The 19,295-nt window shown below is 40.8% G+C and overlaps 2 protein-coding genes across 3 annotated transcripts in view; both read left to right on the plus strand.

Moving 5' to 3' along the window:
* Tmem242 (transmembrane protein 242) overlaps window positions 1–17,013 on the plus strand; it is a 28,467-nt gene extending 11,454 nt beyond the window's left edge. The window contains exon 4 of the mRNA XM_026393812.2: window positions 15,813–17,013. Coding sequence (XP_026249597.1) covers window positions 15,813–15,911 — 99 coding nt within the window. The 3' untranslated portion in view covers window positions 15,912–17,013. The remainder of the gene's footprint in view (window positions 1–15,812) is intronic.
* Window positions 8,726–9,862, plus strand: LOC113186382 (L-lactate dehydrogenase A-like 6A). Of its 2 annotated transcripts, XM_077802044.1 has the most exons (2): window positions 8,864–9,096; window positions 9,247–9,862. In XM_077802044.1, exons 1-2 carry the CDS (start codon window positions 8,864–8,866, stop codon window positions 9,860–9,862), a joined length of 849 nt encoding a protein of 282 aa, XP_077658170.1. The 2 variants fall into 2 exon arrangements, with proteins under 2 accessions (XP_026249596.1, XP_077658170.1); XM_026393811.1 differs by having other exon boundaries at window positions 8,726–9,862.
* Window positions 17,014–19,295: the final 2,282 nt, after the last annotated feature.

Below are 19,295 nucleotides of genomic sequence, written 5' to 3' on the forward strand. Positions count from 1 at the left end.
GCCCAAGACATATAGGTCCTAGGGGGACATTCAAGATCTAAACTAAAGTACATATATTGGTGTTTATTTTTAAAGAAAAATGTATTTAGGGCTATCTTTTTTAAAAAACAAAGATGACATTGGTTTGGGGGTTAAAAATATATGTGTGTGTGTGTGTGTGTGTGTGTGTGTGTGTGTGTGTGTTCACTGTTTAAAAAAAAAAAAACAACTCAGAAAAGTACAAAAAAGAAACAGAAGCCAGCAGAAATCCCACCAAGTTACAGTCACCATAGTAGGAACACCCTTTTAGACCTATGCTGTGTATCTGCAGGAAGATTCCTAGAATTGTGCAGAAATGTTGTGTGCTGGGTTGGGATGGAGCTCAGTGAGAGAGTTTGCTTAGTATGTGGGAGGCCCTGGATTCCATCCCCTGCACTGAAAACAACAAAAAAACCCTCGGGTACTGGGACCTTTTTGACTGCACAGTAACAGGGACATTTCACACAGCAAAGCATAGAAATCTCTATCACTTTCAATGACTACATGGTACTCCATTGCATATTATAATCTACTTAATCTGCTTAACTGCCAGTAGTAGTTAGATAATAGTTTTTCACTATTATACACCATAGTGATCATGTAGGCATACATCTAACTGTACTTTTCTTGGTTGAGAAATTTGTCTTAAAGATAGAGGATGTATGTTATAAAGATGTTTTGCTATCTGTTGCTAAATGACCCTAACCCTAACCCTAAATGACCCTCCAGAAAAATTTGTTTATAAGGTAACAGCTTAGAATGAATCTGACATAACTTTCCTATGTTTGAATATAAATATATGAATACAACACCAGTGAAATTCCACATCATGTACAACCTCAAGAATAGGATCCTAATTAGAATAACTTATACTCCATGTATATATAATATGTCAAAATACACTCTACTGTCATGTATATATAGAAAGAGAACAAATTTTTTAAAAAAGAAGATTACAGCCCATATAAGTTTCCTAGCACCCTGGCCATTAGTGACTTGTATTACTCTGAAACTTTTGGCCATCTGATGGATAGGGAATTATCTCTTTTTTCTTTCTTTTTTTTTTTAAACTGCATCTCTCCTGCACCTCTGGTGCTATAAAGGCTCAAATGAAAACAGTCTGTGATTGGAGTTTTTCAAACCTCTTCAGGCCTGTCCTATCTCCTCATCTGCTGATATAGGTGGCTGCTTTCTCAAGATCCCAGGTCTCCTTTTCTTTAAAAATAAACAAACAAAAAAGGTAAACCATATAATAGAACAGCTATCTTTTAAATATTTCTCTAGAAATGGGCCTTTGGCCTTCCTGTTCTGAGAGTTAAAGGAAGTAATATTGTATTTTTCTTCTGAGACTGTTCTGGGTGCATTCTAACAACATTTATTTTGTCTGATTCTTTGTTGTAACTGCTGCAAGGTATAATTTTTATGTTAATATTTAGATTTATTTCTTAACTCTATGATCAGCCTGATGGCTTTTGCTAATTATAATTACATTTCTTCCTTTGACTCTTTAATTCAGTTTTATTACTATTCTGGTTCATCTTTTATTAGTACATTTATTCTTAGACTATTTTTATGTATTCATCTCAAGTGAAGCAGTATTGCAGAGTGACTATAAGACCCTAAATGTAAGTAAAACGAGGGAAAATCTTAGAAGTTTTCAACTTTGATATCTTACAAAGGGAATAGAGTAAGTTCTGTTTACTTCTCATTGGTTTAGTTCAAAGATTAAAAACAAGTATGAGTCTCCTGGCAAATTGTTTAATGGTAGCCATTTCAGAGTGATCTGCAAGGGAAGTCGGAGAAGTGGCTGAAGCATCTTTCTGCGTCTTCCTAATATAATTTCAGTGTTTCTGAGATCTCTACCAGCTCTGCCCTAGGAAGAAGCTTCAGTTTTTTACTCTGATTAACACTCAGCATACTGGCCTCCCCTCCTCTTCTTCACAGTGCTCACTAGAACCCCCAGAAAACAGGCAGAATGATCTTCCAGAGGTTGTTTCATCTGTCAATCCCTTAGGCCTTCAAGCAGTTTATGGATTAAGGAATATTTTCCTGGAATCATTTTTAAATGAATTGGAAGCATCAGTTAGTAAGTTTGAGGCAAACAGAGACATCTCTGTTGCCCTTGTTTTGCATTCCTTTGCAGCTCTGATGGCTTAACATGGGGCTGGGGAGAGGCACTTGATGTGTGGAGCAATTTGGTGACAGAGGGACTGAATCACCGGTCTTGTTCAGTGTAAAATGGGAGATAATGACCACGTGTTTTATGCCAAGGAAGGAGAAATCTGATGCTGGGGCATATTTACAAAATATTTCTTTAAAAATCCACCAGTTTCCTTTCATAAGTCAAATTGGGCCTCTGGCAATTTATGAAATGGGAATGTGCACCCATTAAAGAAGGCCTTCTTTCCAGAGGCCTGGCACAAATCAGGCTCAGTCACCTCAGGAATGGTCCCAGCCATATTCCACAGGAGGAAAGGTGGCCTTGATCTCACTGAGTTTTCTTTTCATTTTTTTTCTTTGTCCTTATTTCTTATACTGAAATTATAAAATTTGGCCGGTATGAACAGATGTCACTAAATAAAGCATTGTGGACTGATAGACCTGATATTATGCTATTGTGTGCTTCCTCTTAAGCTTCATTTTAAAAGCTACCTGATATTGGTAGTCAAATATAGCTAAAATTCAATGAAACATTGAGTTTAATAAATATGTTAATATACTTATATACTTACTTGTCAGTATATCAGAAAATGAAGTCTCTCGAATTCAATTTCCCTAATAAATATTACTAAAAATTTTAAGACGAAATATATATATTTTTTAATATTTATTTTTTAGTTGGGAACAATATCATCTTTATTTTTTATTTATTTTTATGTGGTGCTGAGGATCGAACCCAGATGTGCTAGGCAAGTGCTCTACTGCTGAGCCACAATTCTAGCTCCAAGAAATATTTTTTAATGCTGTGTATCTTTTCACTATGCAAATTGTGCTAACCATAATTTAACTTTTTCTTGAAGACTGAATATCAGATATTGTTTGCTTCTTGTGCTAACAGATCCTGGGCTTTTATAGTTCTTTTATTTTTTTAATAATTTTTTTCAGACCTAGTTTGTTACTTGCAGGTGTCCCATTTGCTTCTGAAATGCTGTGGCTTTACTGGACACAGTTATGCTTAGGGGCCCCTCTTTGTCTTCATCTTCTGTCCTCCACAGGTTCCTGCCTCTCAGTAACTTTATCCCCACCCTGACTCAGGCTCATTGGCCCCTTAACTCTGATGCTTGGACATCCTGCAGGCATAATGCATGTTGCCCACGGAATGGCCACTTACCCCACCCTGCAGCCTACTCCTGGACCACTCTCCCAGTGAATGGCAGCACTGTCCACTAAGCTGCCCCAGGGGACAAGCTAGATCACCATTCATGACCATACTCTTTCTCACCCTGTCTCGTCAGTCAAGAAATGCCTCTCTCCTGCATAGCCACAATGGCTGGGGCACTTCTTGTCTCAAGATGATCAAAACGGCCTCTCTGCTCTCTCTGCCTCCCACCTTTCTTCACTGCAATCCTTGCAGCATCTTACTGCCAGGCACTCTGGCCTTCACCTTCCCCAGACCTCTCCCTGCAGCTGTACCATACACTCTACTTGTTACCAGGGACAAAATGTCCATGCTGCTACCAAAGGCCCACCCTTGCCACTTGGGCAGTAGGTCCCAATCCTGGTCATCTACCCAGAGACCTTGCTGCTCTCCTGTTCCTCAGGCTTTACTGATGGTTACATTCTCCCTGTTGCTGCAGCATGTACAGATGTGCTGTTCTCTCCCATTGGTCTGCTCCCTTCACAGAAAATATTTCCTGAAAGGACTGTATGTGGTGGTCATTTCCACTTCTTCCCCTTTCTATCTGCCAGCTTCTTTCCTTGGGACTGCAGTGCTATTGTCCAGGTTGCCAGTGCTCTCCTTGCTAGATCCAGATCTTACCTCCGTTCCTTGACCTTCTGGCCGCATTTGACCCATTGAGCAACCTCTCAGGAAGCAATGTCTTGTGGGTCTTGTGGTTTCTGAGACACCTTGGACCTCACTGGTCTTTGCCAGCTCCTCCTTTGATACTTTTGACATTAATCCATTGACTCCATACAGAGACTCTTCATTCTTCATCTGTGCACAGACCCTCAGCTCTGTCATCTAGCTCCTGGCATTTTAAATCAATCTGTCCATTCGAGTGGTATCCAGATATATAGCCCTTCAGACTTGCCTCTCGGCTGCACTCTCCATTTTCACTGTGTCTCACAGGCATGTCTAATGACCCACGTCCCACCCAGAGCTCTTGATTTCCTCACCTCCTCCCAATGTATTCCTCACCTAGTCTCCCCCATTTCAGGAAGGACCACCATCACCCGTCCCCCTAGTTCAAACCAAAAGCCCAGGTGAGAATTGTTTCAGATTCTCTCATTTCCCTTCATCCCTTCTAATCCATGGGCAAGACCTGTTTGTTGTAGCTCATAGCCTCCATCTCTCTCCGCCTCCATTCTTCTCTTACCTAGTGTATTGAGCATCCTTTTGGTCTCCTGACCTCACCTTCATTTCCCCTGCATTTTTTTTTCTCCACACAGCAGCTGGAGATATTTTTTAAATGTAAGTTAAGTTATAACACTATTTCACTTAAAACTCTTCACTAGCTTCCTGTGGAAGAGGGTTTGCATGGTAAAGCCCCACCTCCTTCCCTGACCTTGTCCTGAGCTACCCCAGTTGCACACCTCTCCTGTTACACTTGGGCCCTGCCAGTCCCCTTGTTCCCCCAATACACCAGGTTTACTCCTGCCTAGGACCTTTATTCTAGCTTTACCCAGGAAATTTATGGCCTGACTCTCTGTACAGCCAGCTCTATTGCCATTCAGAACTTCCACCCAGATTTATTTCACCTCCTCAGAGAAGTATCCTCAGACCATATGGTCTAAAAATTACTCATTATCCTATTTTCTTCACAGCACCAATTGCAAAATAAAATTATTTGACCTATTTTCTTGTTTTATCAGTCTTTGTAAAAATGTAAATACTTCTTTATCTTGCTCATTGTATCATCGGCACCTGTCATAGTGCCTTCCATTAGTAGGTGTCTTTTAAATATTTGTTGAATGAAATCTGATTACATGGCTTCTGCTATCTCAATGGCTCCCTTTGCCTTGAGAATGAAGTTCAGTTCCTTTAATGGTTTATGCACCCCTCTGTGATCTGGCCCCTGCTTATTCTTTAACTTATTGGTTTTCAACTGGAGGCAAAAATGTCCCCCCACCTAGCCCCAGAATATATGTAGAAGATTTGTGGCAGTATCTGGAGGCACTTTTGCTTGTCAGAACTGGGATGGTGCTGCTGGCATGGTGCTCCTTGGAGACTTGGAGGCTTCTTTAATTCTAAAATATAATTTTATAACTTTAAAATTACAAAGAAAGCTTTTCAAATAATTTTGTTTATGTAATGCTCTCCTTCCTTGTGAGTTTATAGCCTGTTTCAGATCAGATTATAATGTTAATTAACACTAATTTTTACTCATTTGGATCCTTCCCCCCCCCCAAATCAAGGAATTCTTATGCTGATTTCTTTGGGGGGCTACCAGTGATTGAATCCAGGGGTGCTTAACCACTGAGCCACATCCCAGCCCTTTTTATATTTTATTTAGAAACAAAGTCTTACTAAGTTGCTTAGGCTGATTATTTTCTTAATGGTTCCCAAAAACAACATTTTAAATAATTCTAATGTTTAAAAATATTTTCTCTTCCATTTGCATACTTGTTTCACTGTATTTCTAGTAGTATAGATTTTGTTGTTGTTTAACTTGGTTAAGGTTTGAAAAATGCTTGGCTATGAAAATAGGTAAGAATTTTTTTTAACTTATTCACAGTTTTATTTGAAATTTATGCATTAGCCTTGCTAAGAAACCCCAAAGGGAGCTGGGCACAGTTGCAGACACCTGTGGCCTGGGAGGCTGAGGCAGGAGGATAGCAAGTTCAAAGCCAGTCTCAGTAATTTAGAGAGGCCCTGAGCAACTTAGTGAGACCCTGACTCAAAATAGAATGTAAAAATGGATAAATATGTGTGGCTCAGTGGTCAAGTGCACCCCTGGGTTTAATGCCCAGTATCAAATAAATAAATAAACAATAAATGAATAAATAAATAAAATAACCTAAAGGGGCATCACTCATTTTACTACCTCTGTTGTAGCACCAGGTAGATTCTCTAGCCCAGATTTTCATTTCTTACTCTTCTTTCTAGCCTTACAAATTCAGGTCTGTGTTGATTTACTCATCCTTTTCTATCATAAGCATTTCCCAAATCCTTATTCATGTGTCCATCTCTGATCTAGAGGATAAGGATACGATAATAAATAAGGTTGATCCCTTTAGAAGTGATATATTCAATAAGTATTTCACATTTAATTGTGATAAATCCTGTAATAGAGATAGGTACAAAGTGGTGACATAGGATTTTTTAAAAATCCATTCTGCTTGAAGGATTGGCAAGATCTGTGAAAGGATGGGCTGTGGGAACTGGGCTCCTGGACAGAAAAAGGAGAGTGGGAGTGTGCTGGGAGAAGCCAGGTGGAAGGACAGAGTGACTGAGTTGCAGCCATTCCAGAGACATGCAGTGGTCTGAATTTCCTGCCACCTCCTTCCTGAGTGGTATAAACAAAAGCATTAAAGTGTAATCCTGCCATCAGCTATAATATCACACTGCATTTTGAATAGATAATTTGAGCTAGTTTTTCAATTCAAAAAGAATAATGAGCCACCTAAGATAGAAACCATTAGGGAGCTGTCTGGCTATATTTGGCTTTCCACAACTTTGAGTAGACCTACATGTGCTCTGGAGGTCACTTACGTCTCTTCATCTTTCTTAGTACTTCCCATCTTATCTTGAGACTTATTGTAAATAAAAAGTGGCTTTGTTTGATGTATTTTTATTTTGGAGAGGTTTACCCATCCCAACCCACCCCTATAATGATTTAGTTATGGCTAGGGGAAAAGACTGAAGACACTGGTCTCAGATATTAAATTGCTGAAGAAATTCAAACTCTAGGAAGAAAATTGCATAGAAGGAAGCCATCCACTTTAGAGTCTTTATGTCCTTGAATTTCATGCTCAAGAGCACTTATCCTGGAAAATGACTTGTCTGGTCAAAGGAATCATTTAGGAAGAAGGTGGGAGCACTCATCAGGTTAAAACATTTCCAGTGAGGACTAGGATAAAAGAAATGATAGCTATCAAAATCTTTTTGTTTCTTTTAAAGGATCCCTCTAAAATATTGGCTACCATTCAATAAAGATGATTATTTTTAAAATTCAGGTTTTTAATTTGACAAATGGTATACCATAAATCTGACTGCCTGAGTGGAGAGAATTCATGTTCTGATGCTTTTGTGCTTTTGTGTGTCACAGAGCTTGTGGCTCTGTACCATCTAAACAGAGTGTTGGGGTCCCTATGGCTTAGACAGTGCATCATCACAGCCAATGAGTCACATTGAAACAAGGTTGTGGAACTACAATGATTGCCAATTTTCCCCACCCCTCATCCGACTCCTTTGCATATTGTTCCTCTCTTCAGTGGCAGGAAGAATGAGAACAGCTTTTCATGTCCTGAATATAAATTATTCATTTTGTCAGGATTTGTTATCCCAAAACTGTAATCTTGTGGATTATCAAAGGGCTATATGTACCAAGAAGCCCATTCTGGGAGAGTAAATCCTGTCTTAGAACAAGAGGGGTGCTTTGAGCAATCCTTACTGGGTTCAAATCATTTATAAGTGGGGAGAAAGAATCATAATTGTAATTGAGGCTTTTATAGTTATTGAGTTTATCAGACTGTGCATTTCATCATATGTAAAATGTACATCTCCTCAGCAATTTGTAAGGAAATTAGTTAAGAAGACTGCCTAGAAAAAATGCAAAGGAAGTAAGATATACTGATACAGTGTTGTATACTAAATAATTTTCATCATTTTAGTCATCAGTCTAATTTGTGCATTGCTTAAAATTTGTGATTTTAAGAACATTCTAAAGATAAGTTCCTTTTTTGTGACTTCTTAAGAAGTTGTTTTTACTAGGACTCAATCACAGGCCTTCCTTTGGTATAAGAAGGAATGGGTATCCTCTCCTGGTGAGTTTTGACTATTGAAGTAATACACGGGCAGCCCCTTGCCCTGTTGTCGAGCACCTATCAACTTCCATGGGTGTGAATCATGGTCATGGTCATGGTCAGTCCTTCCTAAACAAAAGGTCCTTCAGCTAGATACACTGGGAAACAGGAGCCCATTTCTCTTCCAATGCTATTGGGAGACAATGCATAGCACCTTTGTGGCCTGCAATTTAACATACTCACCTGTACTTGATTGACGCATCTTACTTGGTCTGCCTACTCAGAGTAGAAAATCGATGACTCCAGGACTCTGGGTTCACCTGCCAAACGTTAGAGTATGTGTATAAAACCAACTGCAGGATGCCCTCGCTGGACAGGAAGCCCATCCCCAAGCCTTGGTCTGCGCGGAGCTGGGGCGCTTGGCGAGGCCTGGTGGGATGGGGGCGTGGCCTGCGGGGCCACGTGGGCGGGCGGGGCCTGCGCAGAGGCGTTAACTCGCCCTCGCCAGGTTCCTCTGGCCCTCGACGGACTGTGCCTCTGCGGTGGCTTTCCTCCCTCTCTTCCTCCTGAGTGCGCAGCCATGAGCTGGGCTGCCGGCTTGCTGCGGTCCAACCAGAGAGCCAGCGCGAAGCTCCTGGGCCCCGGGAGGGCGCGCAGGCCCCCTCGGGCGGCGCAGGTCCCGCTGGGCGGCGGCCGGCTGCTCACGCCAGTGTCGGAGATGGCGACCGTGAAGGGGGAGCTCTTCAAGAATTTGGCTCCCGAGGAGCGCGTCCACCACGCCAAGGTGTCCATTATAGGGAGCGGGTCGGTGGGCGTGGCCTGCGCCCTAAGCATCTTGCTGAAAGGCCTGAGCGACGAGCTCGCCCTCGTGGATGTTAACGAAGCCAGGCTGAAGGGCGAGACCCTGGACCTTCAGCAAGGCAGCGCCTTCGCGAAGCTGCCCAACATCGTGTGCAGCAGAGACTACCTGGTCACCGCCAACTCCAGCCTGGTGATTATCACGGCAGGCGCGCGCCAGGAGAAGGGAGAAACCCGCCTCGACTTAGTCCAGCGGAATGTGGCCATCTTTAGATTGATGATTTCCAGTGTCGTCCAGTACAGCCCCCGCTGCAAACTCATCGTGGTTTCCAACCCAGTGGATATCTTGACGTACGTAGCCTGGAAGTTGAGTGCGTTTCCCAAAAGCCGCGTTATTGGAAGTGGCTGTAATCTGGATACTGCTCGTTTCCGTTTTTTGATTGGACAAAAGCTTGGTATCCACTCCGAAAGCTGTCACGGGTGGGTCCTTGGAGAACATGGAGACTCGAGTGTTCCCGTGTGGAGTGGAGTGAACATCGCTGGCGTCCTTCTAAAAGATCTGAACGCAGCTATAGGTACTGGTAAGGACCCTGAGCAGTGGGAAAATGTCCACAGAGAAGTGGTTAACAGTGCCTATGAGATTATTAAAATGAAAGGTTATACTTCATGGGCCATTGGCCTATCTGTAGCTGATTTAACAGAAAGTATCTTGAAGAATCTCAGGAGAGTGCATCCAGTTTCCACCATAATTAAGGGTCTTTATGGAATAAATGAAGAAGTATTCCTCAGTGTTCCTTGTGTCCTAGGAGAAAATGGTATAACAGACATTATAAAGATAAAGATGACCCCTGAAGAGGAGGCCCGCTTCAAAAAGAGTGCAAAAACTCTTTGGGGAATTCAGAAGGAGCTCAAGCTTTGAAGTTGTTTGGAGACACCATTCTGAAGTTACTTAAGACAAAATGTAGATATAGGATTGTGTATGCCAAGGTTTAGAATAACTTGAATTCCTAAAAATTGATGAAGAGGTTCCCCTCTTTATTTAGCCCTCCAGGTTTTGTTTGTTTGGTTTTTATTATTTAGTATTCAGATGTTAGATGGTACTTTTTACAATTCTTGACTGCACACAAAAGGGGGTTTTGGTGTCTCTTATGTATCAGTACTTTCCTTGAACATCAGTGTCGTTGCTATCTAGTCCAAAAACAAGTCTGTTTGGTTTTGGATACAAAACAAAGATATTGGTGTTTATTGTGTTATAGAAATTCCATTCTTTTTGTTAAATACATACTAATTCATTCTGGCTCATTGATAAATATGTTCACTTATATACTCTTTTTAAAAGTTGTAACTTCCTCTAATGTAGAAATAAAATTGTGTACACACATGGTACTTTTTTGTAATGAATCCATCTTGAGGCTTCCCTCTTTTTGCTGGGACAGCCAATCAGCTGGACCATTAAACACAAACATCATGAAATGGGGACTCTGTGTGTGTGTGTACAGCACACGTGTGCATGCATGCCTGTGAAGCGAGACCATTAAGATATGAAAATAATGGTGATCAGATGTAGCTGTTACCAAACGTTCAATGCAGGGGGGCTGAGGTTGTGGCTCAGCGGTAGAGCACTTGCCTAGCACGTGTGAGGCCCTGGGTTCAATCCTCAGCACCACATAAAAATTTATTTAAAGATATTGTGTCCATCTACAACTAAAAAATAAATATCTTTTAAAAAAAAAAGTTCAATGCAGTAGAGTAGAATATCTTTAGAAAGAGGTCACAGGTGGTACAGCTACTGTCATTGATTTGGCAAAAAAGAAACCCTTGAATTGTGCAGTTACCAAAAGTAAAACCTGATTTAGTGAAAGCATTTCAGACATGCCTGTGAGAAATCAAGATGCTATTATAAATTGTTCTAGCTGGGCTAGGTCTTAGTACTGTGGGCCCTGGCTCCAAGAGTCATCCCTGTTGCTTGGTTTATTTCATGTGAACAGCTTTTGCTTTTCAGTTGTGCCCTGTTTTTAATTGCTTCATAAGACTTGGCCATCTTAGTGAGAATTGCTTTTCTCAGAAAACATTCATTTCAGTTCATATTATAGACATTATAGACATGATATACTAAGAGTTTAGGAAAAAGTAAAGATGGTTTATCTATCCTTTACTTAAAGGACAATATTAATAACTTAGAAAATGGAAAGCTGAGATTTAAAAATTCACATTAGCTTTCCTAACACCATTGAATATCTAAATGAACAACATGATTATGTTCTAATACATATCATCTTCAAATCATTGTTGCAATCAGTATCTGCTCTCTAAGCCAAGCCAGTGCTGGCTGCTTAGTTGAATTTTTCAAACAGATTTAGGACAGCAATCCCTCATAAAAAAAAAAAAAAAAAAAAAAAAAGGCCCTGTGTATGCTGATCGGATGGATCTCCCATATACAATTTCACTGAAAACATCTAGAAATGTTCTAATTCCCCCAGGAAACAGTTTCATATAAAGGGATTAACTGATGTGCTGAGTTCCCTGAACATGGGAAAACTGGTGGTTTGTTTGACCCAAGTGGTTATAAGAGATTTGTAGGCTCATTTGCAGAGTCCCTGTTCCCTCTTATGTGATAAGCTTTCATTCAACCGTGTTACAGTCATAATGTATGACTTTAGAGTATCAGAGTATGCCTTATGTCAGCCAGGATAGGCTGAGTTATGCCACAATGAAAGACGATCTCCCCACAATCTCCCTTAAAATAAAGAGGTTTATTTCTCACTCATGTAGAAGCCACAGTGGGTTCAAGTGACTCTCTTGGAAAGCTCTTCTTCAAGTTCTGGCTTAGCACCTCAGGTTACTTTTATCTTGACACAGATTTCCAGTACTGCGTGCGATGAGAAGGCAGGAGAGGCCTAGAAAGTCAACTCCTGTGGTTAATACTCAGCCTGGAAGTGACACACATTTCTTTTTCGTATATACACTAGTTACATGGTTATCGAACTTCAAGAAGTGGTATCTCCAGAAGTAGATGTATACTGGTTCTTGGTGAAAATTAGTGCTACATCTGTCATACATCCAAAAGAAAATATCCACTATTATAAGAGGTATATATTATGTTTTTTAAAATGTTTTCAGTGAAAGGTGGCACATGGATGAAAGTTTTAGAGACACTTTGTGTTTCTGGATCATAGAAACAGAGTGACTGAAGGGAGATTCCTAGACATCAGTCAGCCAGGCAAGTATCCTTAGGAGCCATATCATCTCTCTTACCTCTGGTTTTTCTTTTTTTTTTTTTTTTTTTAACTGTACTACAAAGCAATAGTAACAAAAACAGCATGGTACTGGTACCAAAACAGGCGGGTGGACCAATGGTATAGAATAGAGGACACAGAAACCAATCCACAAAATTACAACTATCTTATATTCGATAAAGGGGCTAAAAGCATGCAATGGAGGAAGGATAGCATCTTCAACAAATGGTGCTGGGGAAACTGGAAATCCATATGCAACAAAATGAAACTGAATCCCCTCCTCTCACCATGCACAAAAGTCAACTCAAAATGGATCAAGGACCTTGATATCAAATCAGAGACTATGCGTCTGATAGAAGAAAAGGTTGGCTCCGATCTACATATTGTGGGGTTGGGCTCCAAATTCCTTAATAGGACACCCATGGCACAAGAGTTAATAACAAAAATCAACAAATGGGACTTACTTAAACTAAAAAGTTTTTTCTCAGCAAGAGAAACAATAAGAGAGGTAAACAGGGAGCCTACATCATGGGAACAAATTAGTTTTTCATAATAAAGCGGAGAGTCATAATTTAAGCTATATAGAACTTTGAAGATTAAATAATGGTGCTTTGTCCAGTGCCTGATACATAGGATATCCCAAATGATAAACATTATGATTCCTGTTCAAGTAACACTTTTACAACCTAACGATAATTTTTATCTCCTGATATATTAGTATTATATGGTCTTACTCTGTTCTGTTTTAGGAAGAAACTGAATTATCATATTCTTAAAAGTTATCATTGACGCTATAATCACTGACATATCTAAAGGCTGTGCCTTCATATCAGTAGATCCTATAATGATCCTGGCAATAGTCCTACATCTGCAAGTGAGAAGATAGAAACTAAGTGAACTCGTTAGTGGCAAACACAACTCAAAAGAGTTTTAAATTCCAATAACTGCCCATTTATTAGAATTGATGCTGTAAGGATTTTCAGAAATTAATTAAACTGAGGTATAATCTGAAGATCTTAAGTATATTTGGAGCTCCATATGGAGCTCTAAAGCAACTAGAGACCCTGTTTATAACTTAAATGTAGACATTTAAGGCACCACCTTGGTGACAGATTTCCAGTGTTACAATGGGAATGCAGGAGAGGCCTAGGAAGTCACCTCCTATGGTTAATACTCAGCCTGGAAGTGACACACATTTTTTTTCTCATATACACTAGTCACATGGTTAAGCTACATATACTTAAAATCTGAAGTTGTTGTTGTTGTTTTGCTTTGGAGAAGTCAGTTCTGTGTACCATCAATAAAGATTTTCAGAATAAAAAACTATACCACAAACTCCCACAAAATACAAATAGTAGTCCACCAAGATTGTGGCAACCAGAAATAGACACCCCCCTATAGTTCCAGTTCCTTCCAGGGATGAAGTGCTATCTCTAGTGAAAAAAATCTGAAGATTTTAAGTATGCAGAGCTCCATTGTCTAAAGCAACTTGAGACCTGTTTATAACTTAAATGTAGACGTTGGGTTTCCATATCCACAGCTTGAGCATTCAAGACTAGGGCTAAGTGGTGTTTCCCCCACTCTCCTCAGTTCTTTCTGCTGTTTTGAAGCCCTTATATTCCTGGTTGGCTGTTTTCCAGATGATTCCTCCTACTGGTTCAGTTACTTACCTATGACCCTGGGAACAAGTAAATAATACAGTATGGGGGAAATGAGAGGAAAGAAGAAAACCAGGCCAGGAATGGGAATGGGAGCACTATCCTGCTGAAGTTGAGCAGCTGCCCTTCACTCTCCTACCCTGGCCTCCTTTGCTTCCCACCCACTGCTTCCTGGCAGCTTACTATTCTATGTTACTGAGAAGGGAGAACAGTAAATGATGCTGCCTGTGCCTTGGCCATCTCACATCCCTTTTGAAAACTGTGTCATTAAGCTAAGTTTTAACATGTTCACCCGGAAAGACGAAGGGAGAGAACCAGGCAACACATTGTAAACCCTGTCCGAGAAGTGCCTGTTTTTCAACTATGAAAGTCTGTGCAAAGTTCCTCAATGGGGGTATGGTTGGTGCTTTGGAGAAGTCAGTTCTTTCTGTGTACCATCAATAAGGATTTTCAGAGTAAAAAACTACCAAAAACTCCGACCAAATACAAATAGTAGTCCACCAAGATTGTGACAACCAGAAATAGACACACCTCCCCCATATTCCAGGTCCTTCCAGGGATGAAGTACTGTCCCTAGTGAAGAACCTCTCATAAAGGGATCATCATAGTGCAAAAACTCTTCTCAGCATGGAGAGTGAAAAAAAGGGGTGGGGGAAAGAGGCATGTCCCATAATGTGTGTATCTTCAAGATTGGAATCTGGGTCTAGAGCTTGGAGATGCTTGGCGTGGGTCACCTAAGACTATATAGTGGATATATCCTTAAGTATCTTCAGTCTCAGAATAGTTCAACCAAAATTATATATAACTGTAAAGTAATGCTTTTAACAAATAAACCACTATAATTATATCCATGTGAGCTTTGTTCTTAGAACACATTTTTATAATGTGTGTGCACCTAACATACAGTAGGTGTGCTTTATGTGCATCATCGCAATCCTCACAACTGAAGGCAGATAGTTATTATCTCCATTCTGCATAGTGGAAACTATGGCTGGAGAGAGTAGGCAGCTTTTCCAGGTGGCGGAACTAGAGTTTGAATGGAGACTCTGATATCACCTCTGAATTTGGAAACAAGGTAAAGATTTAGCCTCAATTTGAAAAAATAAGTATCAACATGAAAAAATATATTAACTAACTCTCAGATAACCACTCTAAGAATGTCTGCATGTTACTGATGAGTCCAGGGTCCTTCACAATCCAGATGAGGAGAAACGGTGAGGCTGTGGTGCTGCCAAAATGGCATCTTCGTAGCAGACCCAGAGAGAGGATAAGCATCCATCAGAGTGTGTCAGACTCCAGCTCCAGGAGCCAGCACTCCCCTCTCAGCTGGGGTGTAGGCCTTAGGTGGACCAGGCACCCAGGTGAACTGCAGGAGTCCTGTCAGCACTACATAAGATCTCCCAACCCCTGCCCTGACTCTTGGACTCCAAATCAGCTTCTGCTGGTAAAACCCCTACCCTGGCTTTTCCACACTGCCTGGCCCATAAGAACATTCTAATTTATCTGCCATTCATTGATTCATTTGTTTTAGTAAACTCCTACTAAGTTTCTTTTCTCCATTCTTTCCCTCTGGCCCTGAAATTCTCACTTTGAATGACCTAAGTATGTTCATTTATTTGGGCTGACAGAAATGGCATTCTTTGCTACATCTGTATGTATGAAAGCCAGCCATCCACACCATTCCTCTGATAGCAGATTCATATCCTAGAGGGTTGACAGTGTTGCCTTCCAGACTAAGAATGAAATTTTGTGTTATTTAGTTAATGGATTCATACTTGGAAGAAGAAAAGAGGTGTGTGCTTTGTTCTGTCGAGGCAGCTGGAATACAGGCCTCAGTGGTTATTGGTCATTCCTTTTGCTCTGTGCCTGTGAGCAGTGAGGTGTTTTCCAGTCAGCAAAGGTGCCGTCTCTAATAGTTTCGGCTGTTTCTCCCTTCTTCTGACATTTGATGACCAATTTTTTTTCCTTCTTCTAGATGAAAGACTTTCGAAGTAAAATGCAATCGATATTTCCAACAATTCCCAAGAACTCCACGTCAGCTGTTGAGTGGGAGGAAGCACTGAAATCTAAATAGAAGGACATGGGTGAATTCCAGTATGATTGCTGCAGGAAGGGTGGTTTTGGAAACACCACCACAGTTGAAAAGGGACTGGGAGCAGTTTCCCCATGGATCACCAACAGATTGTGATGAAGCGCAGGACAGCAGTGTCGGGGCTCCCCGGCAGGCGCTCTTTCTGTGTGCCTGCGTCTGTCGGGAGGGAAATGTCTTCCCAAAGTTCAGATGACTATTTAATAATAATAATCATTGGGATGCCTTCCCAGGGGGAGGGGGCCCAAAGGAAAGATGTCTGTTTGGAACAATAAACCAAGGGTTGTACCCGGGAAAAAAAAGAGTTTATAATAAAGTATGACAAAGAATCTTTATAAGCAGACCTCTAACAGCAGTGATACCTCAACGTATCTAAATAAGTGGGTTTTATGAGCCTTTCCTGTCAGTATATGCCTGAGACTCTGGATGGTTACTATGAGGCAGTGTAAAGTGACAGGCTCATAGGTGACTCCCACATAGTGGGAGGCAGTTGTGTGGCTTTTGGTCCTGAAAGTCTTTGGTTTGCAGCTAGGACACATTCCAGTTGCTCACCTGATGGCCTCACTGGAAGGCCCTGTGAACTATTATGGGTAGGACAAAAAGCCAACAACAGATTACGATAAATGACACAGCTGGGCTAAAATAACAATAATGGGTATAAGATGTACTTTCTTGAAAAATTAGTTCTGGGTCCTGAATACTGACAATCTATAGTTTTGTCTCAAAGTAAACCTATCTTGAATATTTTTAACAGAGTCATCTGAGTCTCAGAAATTGGTAACTGTTCCTTAATGAAGCTAATTCTTACCTACATACGTAACCCTCTCATGTCCTCCACGATCTCAGAAAACAGATGGAAAATAATGTCTACGTGCAATTATTTTTACTGGAAATTAAAATTCTTTAAAGAAGAGAAAATAATGTGTCATTATGTCCAGAGAAATCACCCCTGGTCGAACATCACTTGTGCAATTTCCTTAGAATCACTTAGGCTCTAATTAGTCAGCAATCAGGTTTAATAAAGCACATTTGAAATTTCTGTTATAATGAAACCTTTTAGTTGTAAGGGAAAATTTTAAATGAAATGTCAAATGCATAATGTAACATTCTTCTCTAGACCACGCTACCCTATTAAAATTACTGTATTGTTAATTAAACAGGTGTAATCAGTGTCTGGGTTCACGTGGAACCTGTTAAAAACCCAAGACTAAAAGGAAAGGATTGTGAAATTTATCAGCGTATGGGGTGAGGAGGAGTAAAAACTTCTTCACTCATTTTTAAATAACTCTTTAAATAACTCTCTCTGAAGAGAAGATTTCCAGCCTTTGAATGCAACGAAGAGGCAGGAGCCAAACCAAGCAGGTGAGGGCTGGGTCCAGGCTCCCCTCAGCAGGTGGGTGACCTACAACCATTTGTAGCTAGGATCTCCATTTTCATTTTCCCCAGATGGAGAGAGCCTATTGATTTCTGAAAGATCTTCCCTGGGTAGAAGGAATGAGAATCCTTAGGTTGCTGGAGTGATAAAGGGGAGTCATTAATTGTGATTCTGTTGAATGAATTCCTGCCTTTGAGCTCCTTGAGGGTGGGGACTTCCTCCGGGGGCCTTCTGAACTTCTGACAGCACCTGCTGTGGGGGCTGGGTACACTGGACTGATGGCAGACCAGCCCTAGGAAGGAGCCAGGCCTTGGTGAGTATGCTGTGTTCCCACGGGGCCTGGCACAGAGGAAGCCTGAGAAAGGCACGCAAGTGGAGTGAGGGAACGCTGGCCTGTGGTGCTAACAAAACCCTGTCCTTACACATGACTTATGACATCCTTGACAGATGGCAGAGGGACCCTGTAGAAAGGACCATGAGTCACCTGCTGAGGGAAGCTACCTGGGACAGATTCCCCAGAATAGGTACTAAGCATTGGCTCCAATTGCACTTTAAAAGCAAAAACAAAGTAACAAAGATGAAATTTCAAAAAGAAAACAAGCAATATGACTAAAGTGATGTCTTTCCTCAGTCAGAACTCGGATATCAGAAGATTTAGTCTATTCCTTTTATACCAGAGGCATACTGTTAAATTGGTTAATGGAAAGGAAAAATGTTTAACAGATAATGTTATTCTTTATGTGAAGTACCATCTGTGTATTGCATTCTGAATGTTCTGGATATGGAAGAGAGGAAGTGTTATGGAATTTCAAGTTTGCCTTCTTGCTGTCTTTATCTTGGGTAGAGTATGACAAACATAATCACATTTATCTCCTGGAGCATAAAGAGTTTTAATCACCCTATTAACCAGGATGACATTTTTCACAGACTTAAAAAGGAATAGAACAGACATTATCTCCCCATAAGCAATCCATTTCATGGAGGCTGAGCACTAGAAATGCTTTGAAGGAGGGATAACACAAGCCATTTCCATTTCCTGTCTCAGCCAACATTAAGGAGGTTTTTGGTAAGGATGTGGCTTCCACTGGGTGAGTGTTAAGCTTTACACTTAGAATCGCAGTGCCCAAAGGGATGCAAGAGGAAGTCATAGGAGAAAACATGGCGGGCAGAGGTGACTTTCAACACTCGATTCTTTCAAGAGAAATGTGCATCCTGGTAAGTTATGTATCCTCTCCACTGGCTGGTTTTTTGTTTTGTTTTGTTTTGTTTTGTTTTGGGGTTTTTTTGGAGCCAAGAAAATGTGATTTTTTAAAAACCTGAGAATGGAAAATAGGGACTGGGAAGTATCTCAGCAGCCTGCCACTAGAAGAAACAAGGATGGATTCCAGTGATAGGGACAGTAAGCAGATGTCCTACAGCAAAGCCAAGATGGGGCAGTGGGTGACCCTCCTCCATCCTCATTCCAACTCAGACATTGACAGTGGAAAGAAACCTGCCATGCTCTCATCTGAGCTACTGGGGAGGCTGAGGCAGGAGGTTCCCAAATGCCAGGCCAATCTGGCAACCCGATAAGACCCTGTCTTGAAATAAAAAGGGCTGTAGCTCAGAGAGCACCCCTGGGTTCAATCCCCAGTACAACTAATCATCTCAATCATCTCACCTGCCATACTTTAGTTCCATGGACGGGATGGGGCTGAGCTTGCAAATTAATCATTGCAACCTAAGGGAAAGACCGAAGAAATCAGCGTGGGGAGGAGGGCCCATTGGGACAAAAGTAATTAAAATCCACCGAATTTAGCTATTTCACTTCAGGCAATATTTAATCTTCCATAGTTCTGGTTTATGGAGGATGTTGTTTATTTTCATCTCATTTCATGTATCTTCTTTAAAACAGTTAAGTATAGGAAAAGTACAAAAGTTTTCCGTAAATAGTTGAATTTCCTGTCACAGTAAGATGCATATTTTATAGCTTTTTTTGATGTTTAGAATTTTTC

This window comes from Urocitellus parryii, chromosome 8 (genome assembly GCF_045843805.1).
Source record: "Urocitellus parryii isolate mUroPar1 chromosome 8, mUroPar1.hap1, whole genome shotgun sequence".
Taxonomy (NCBI): Eukaryota; Metazoa; Chordata; class Mammalia; order Rodentia; family Sciuridae; genus Urocitellus; species Urocitellus parryii.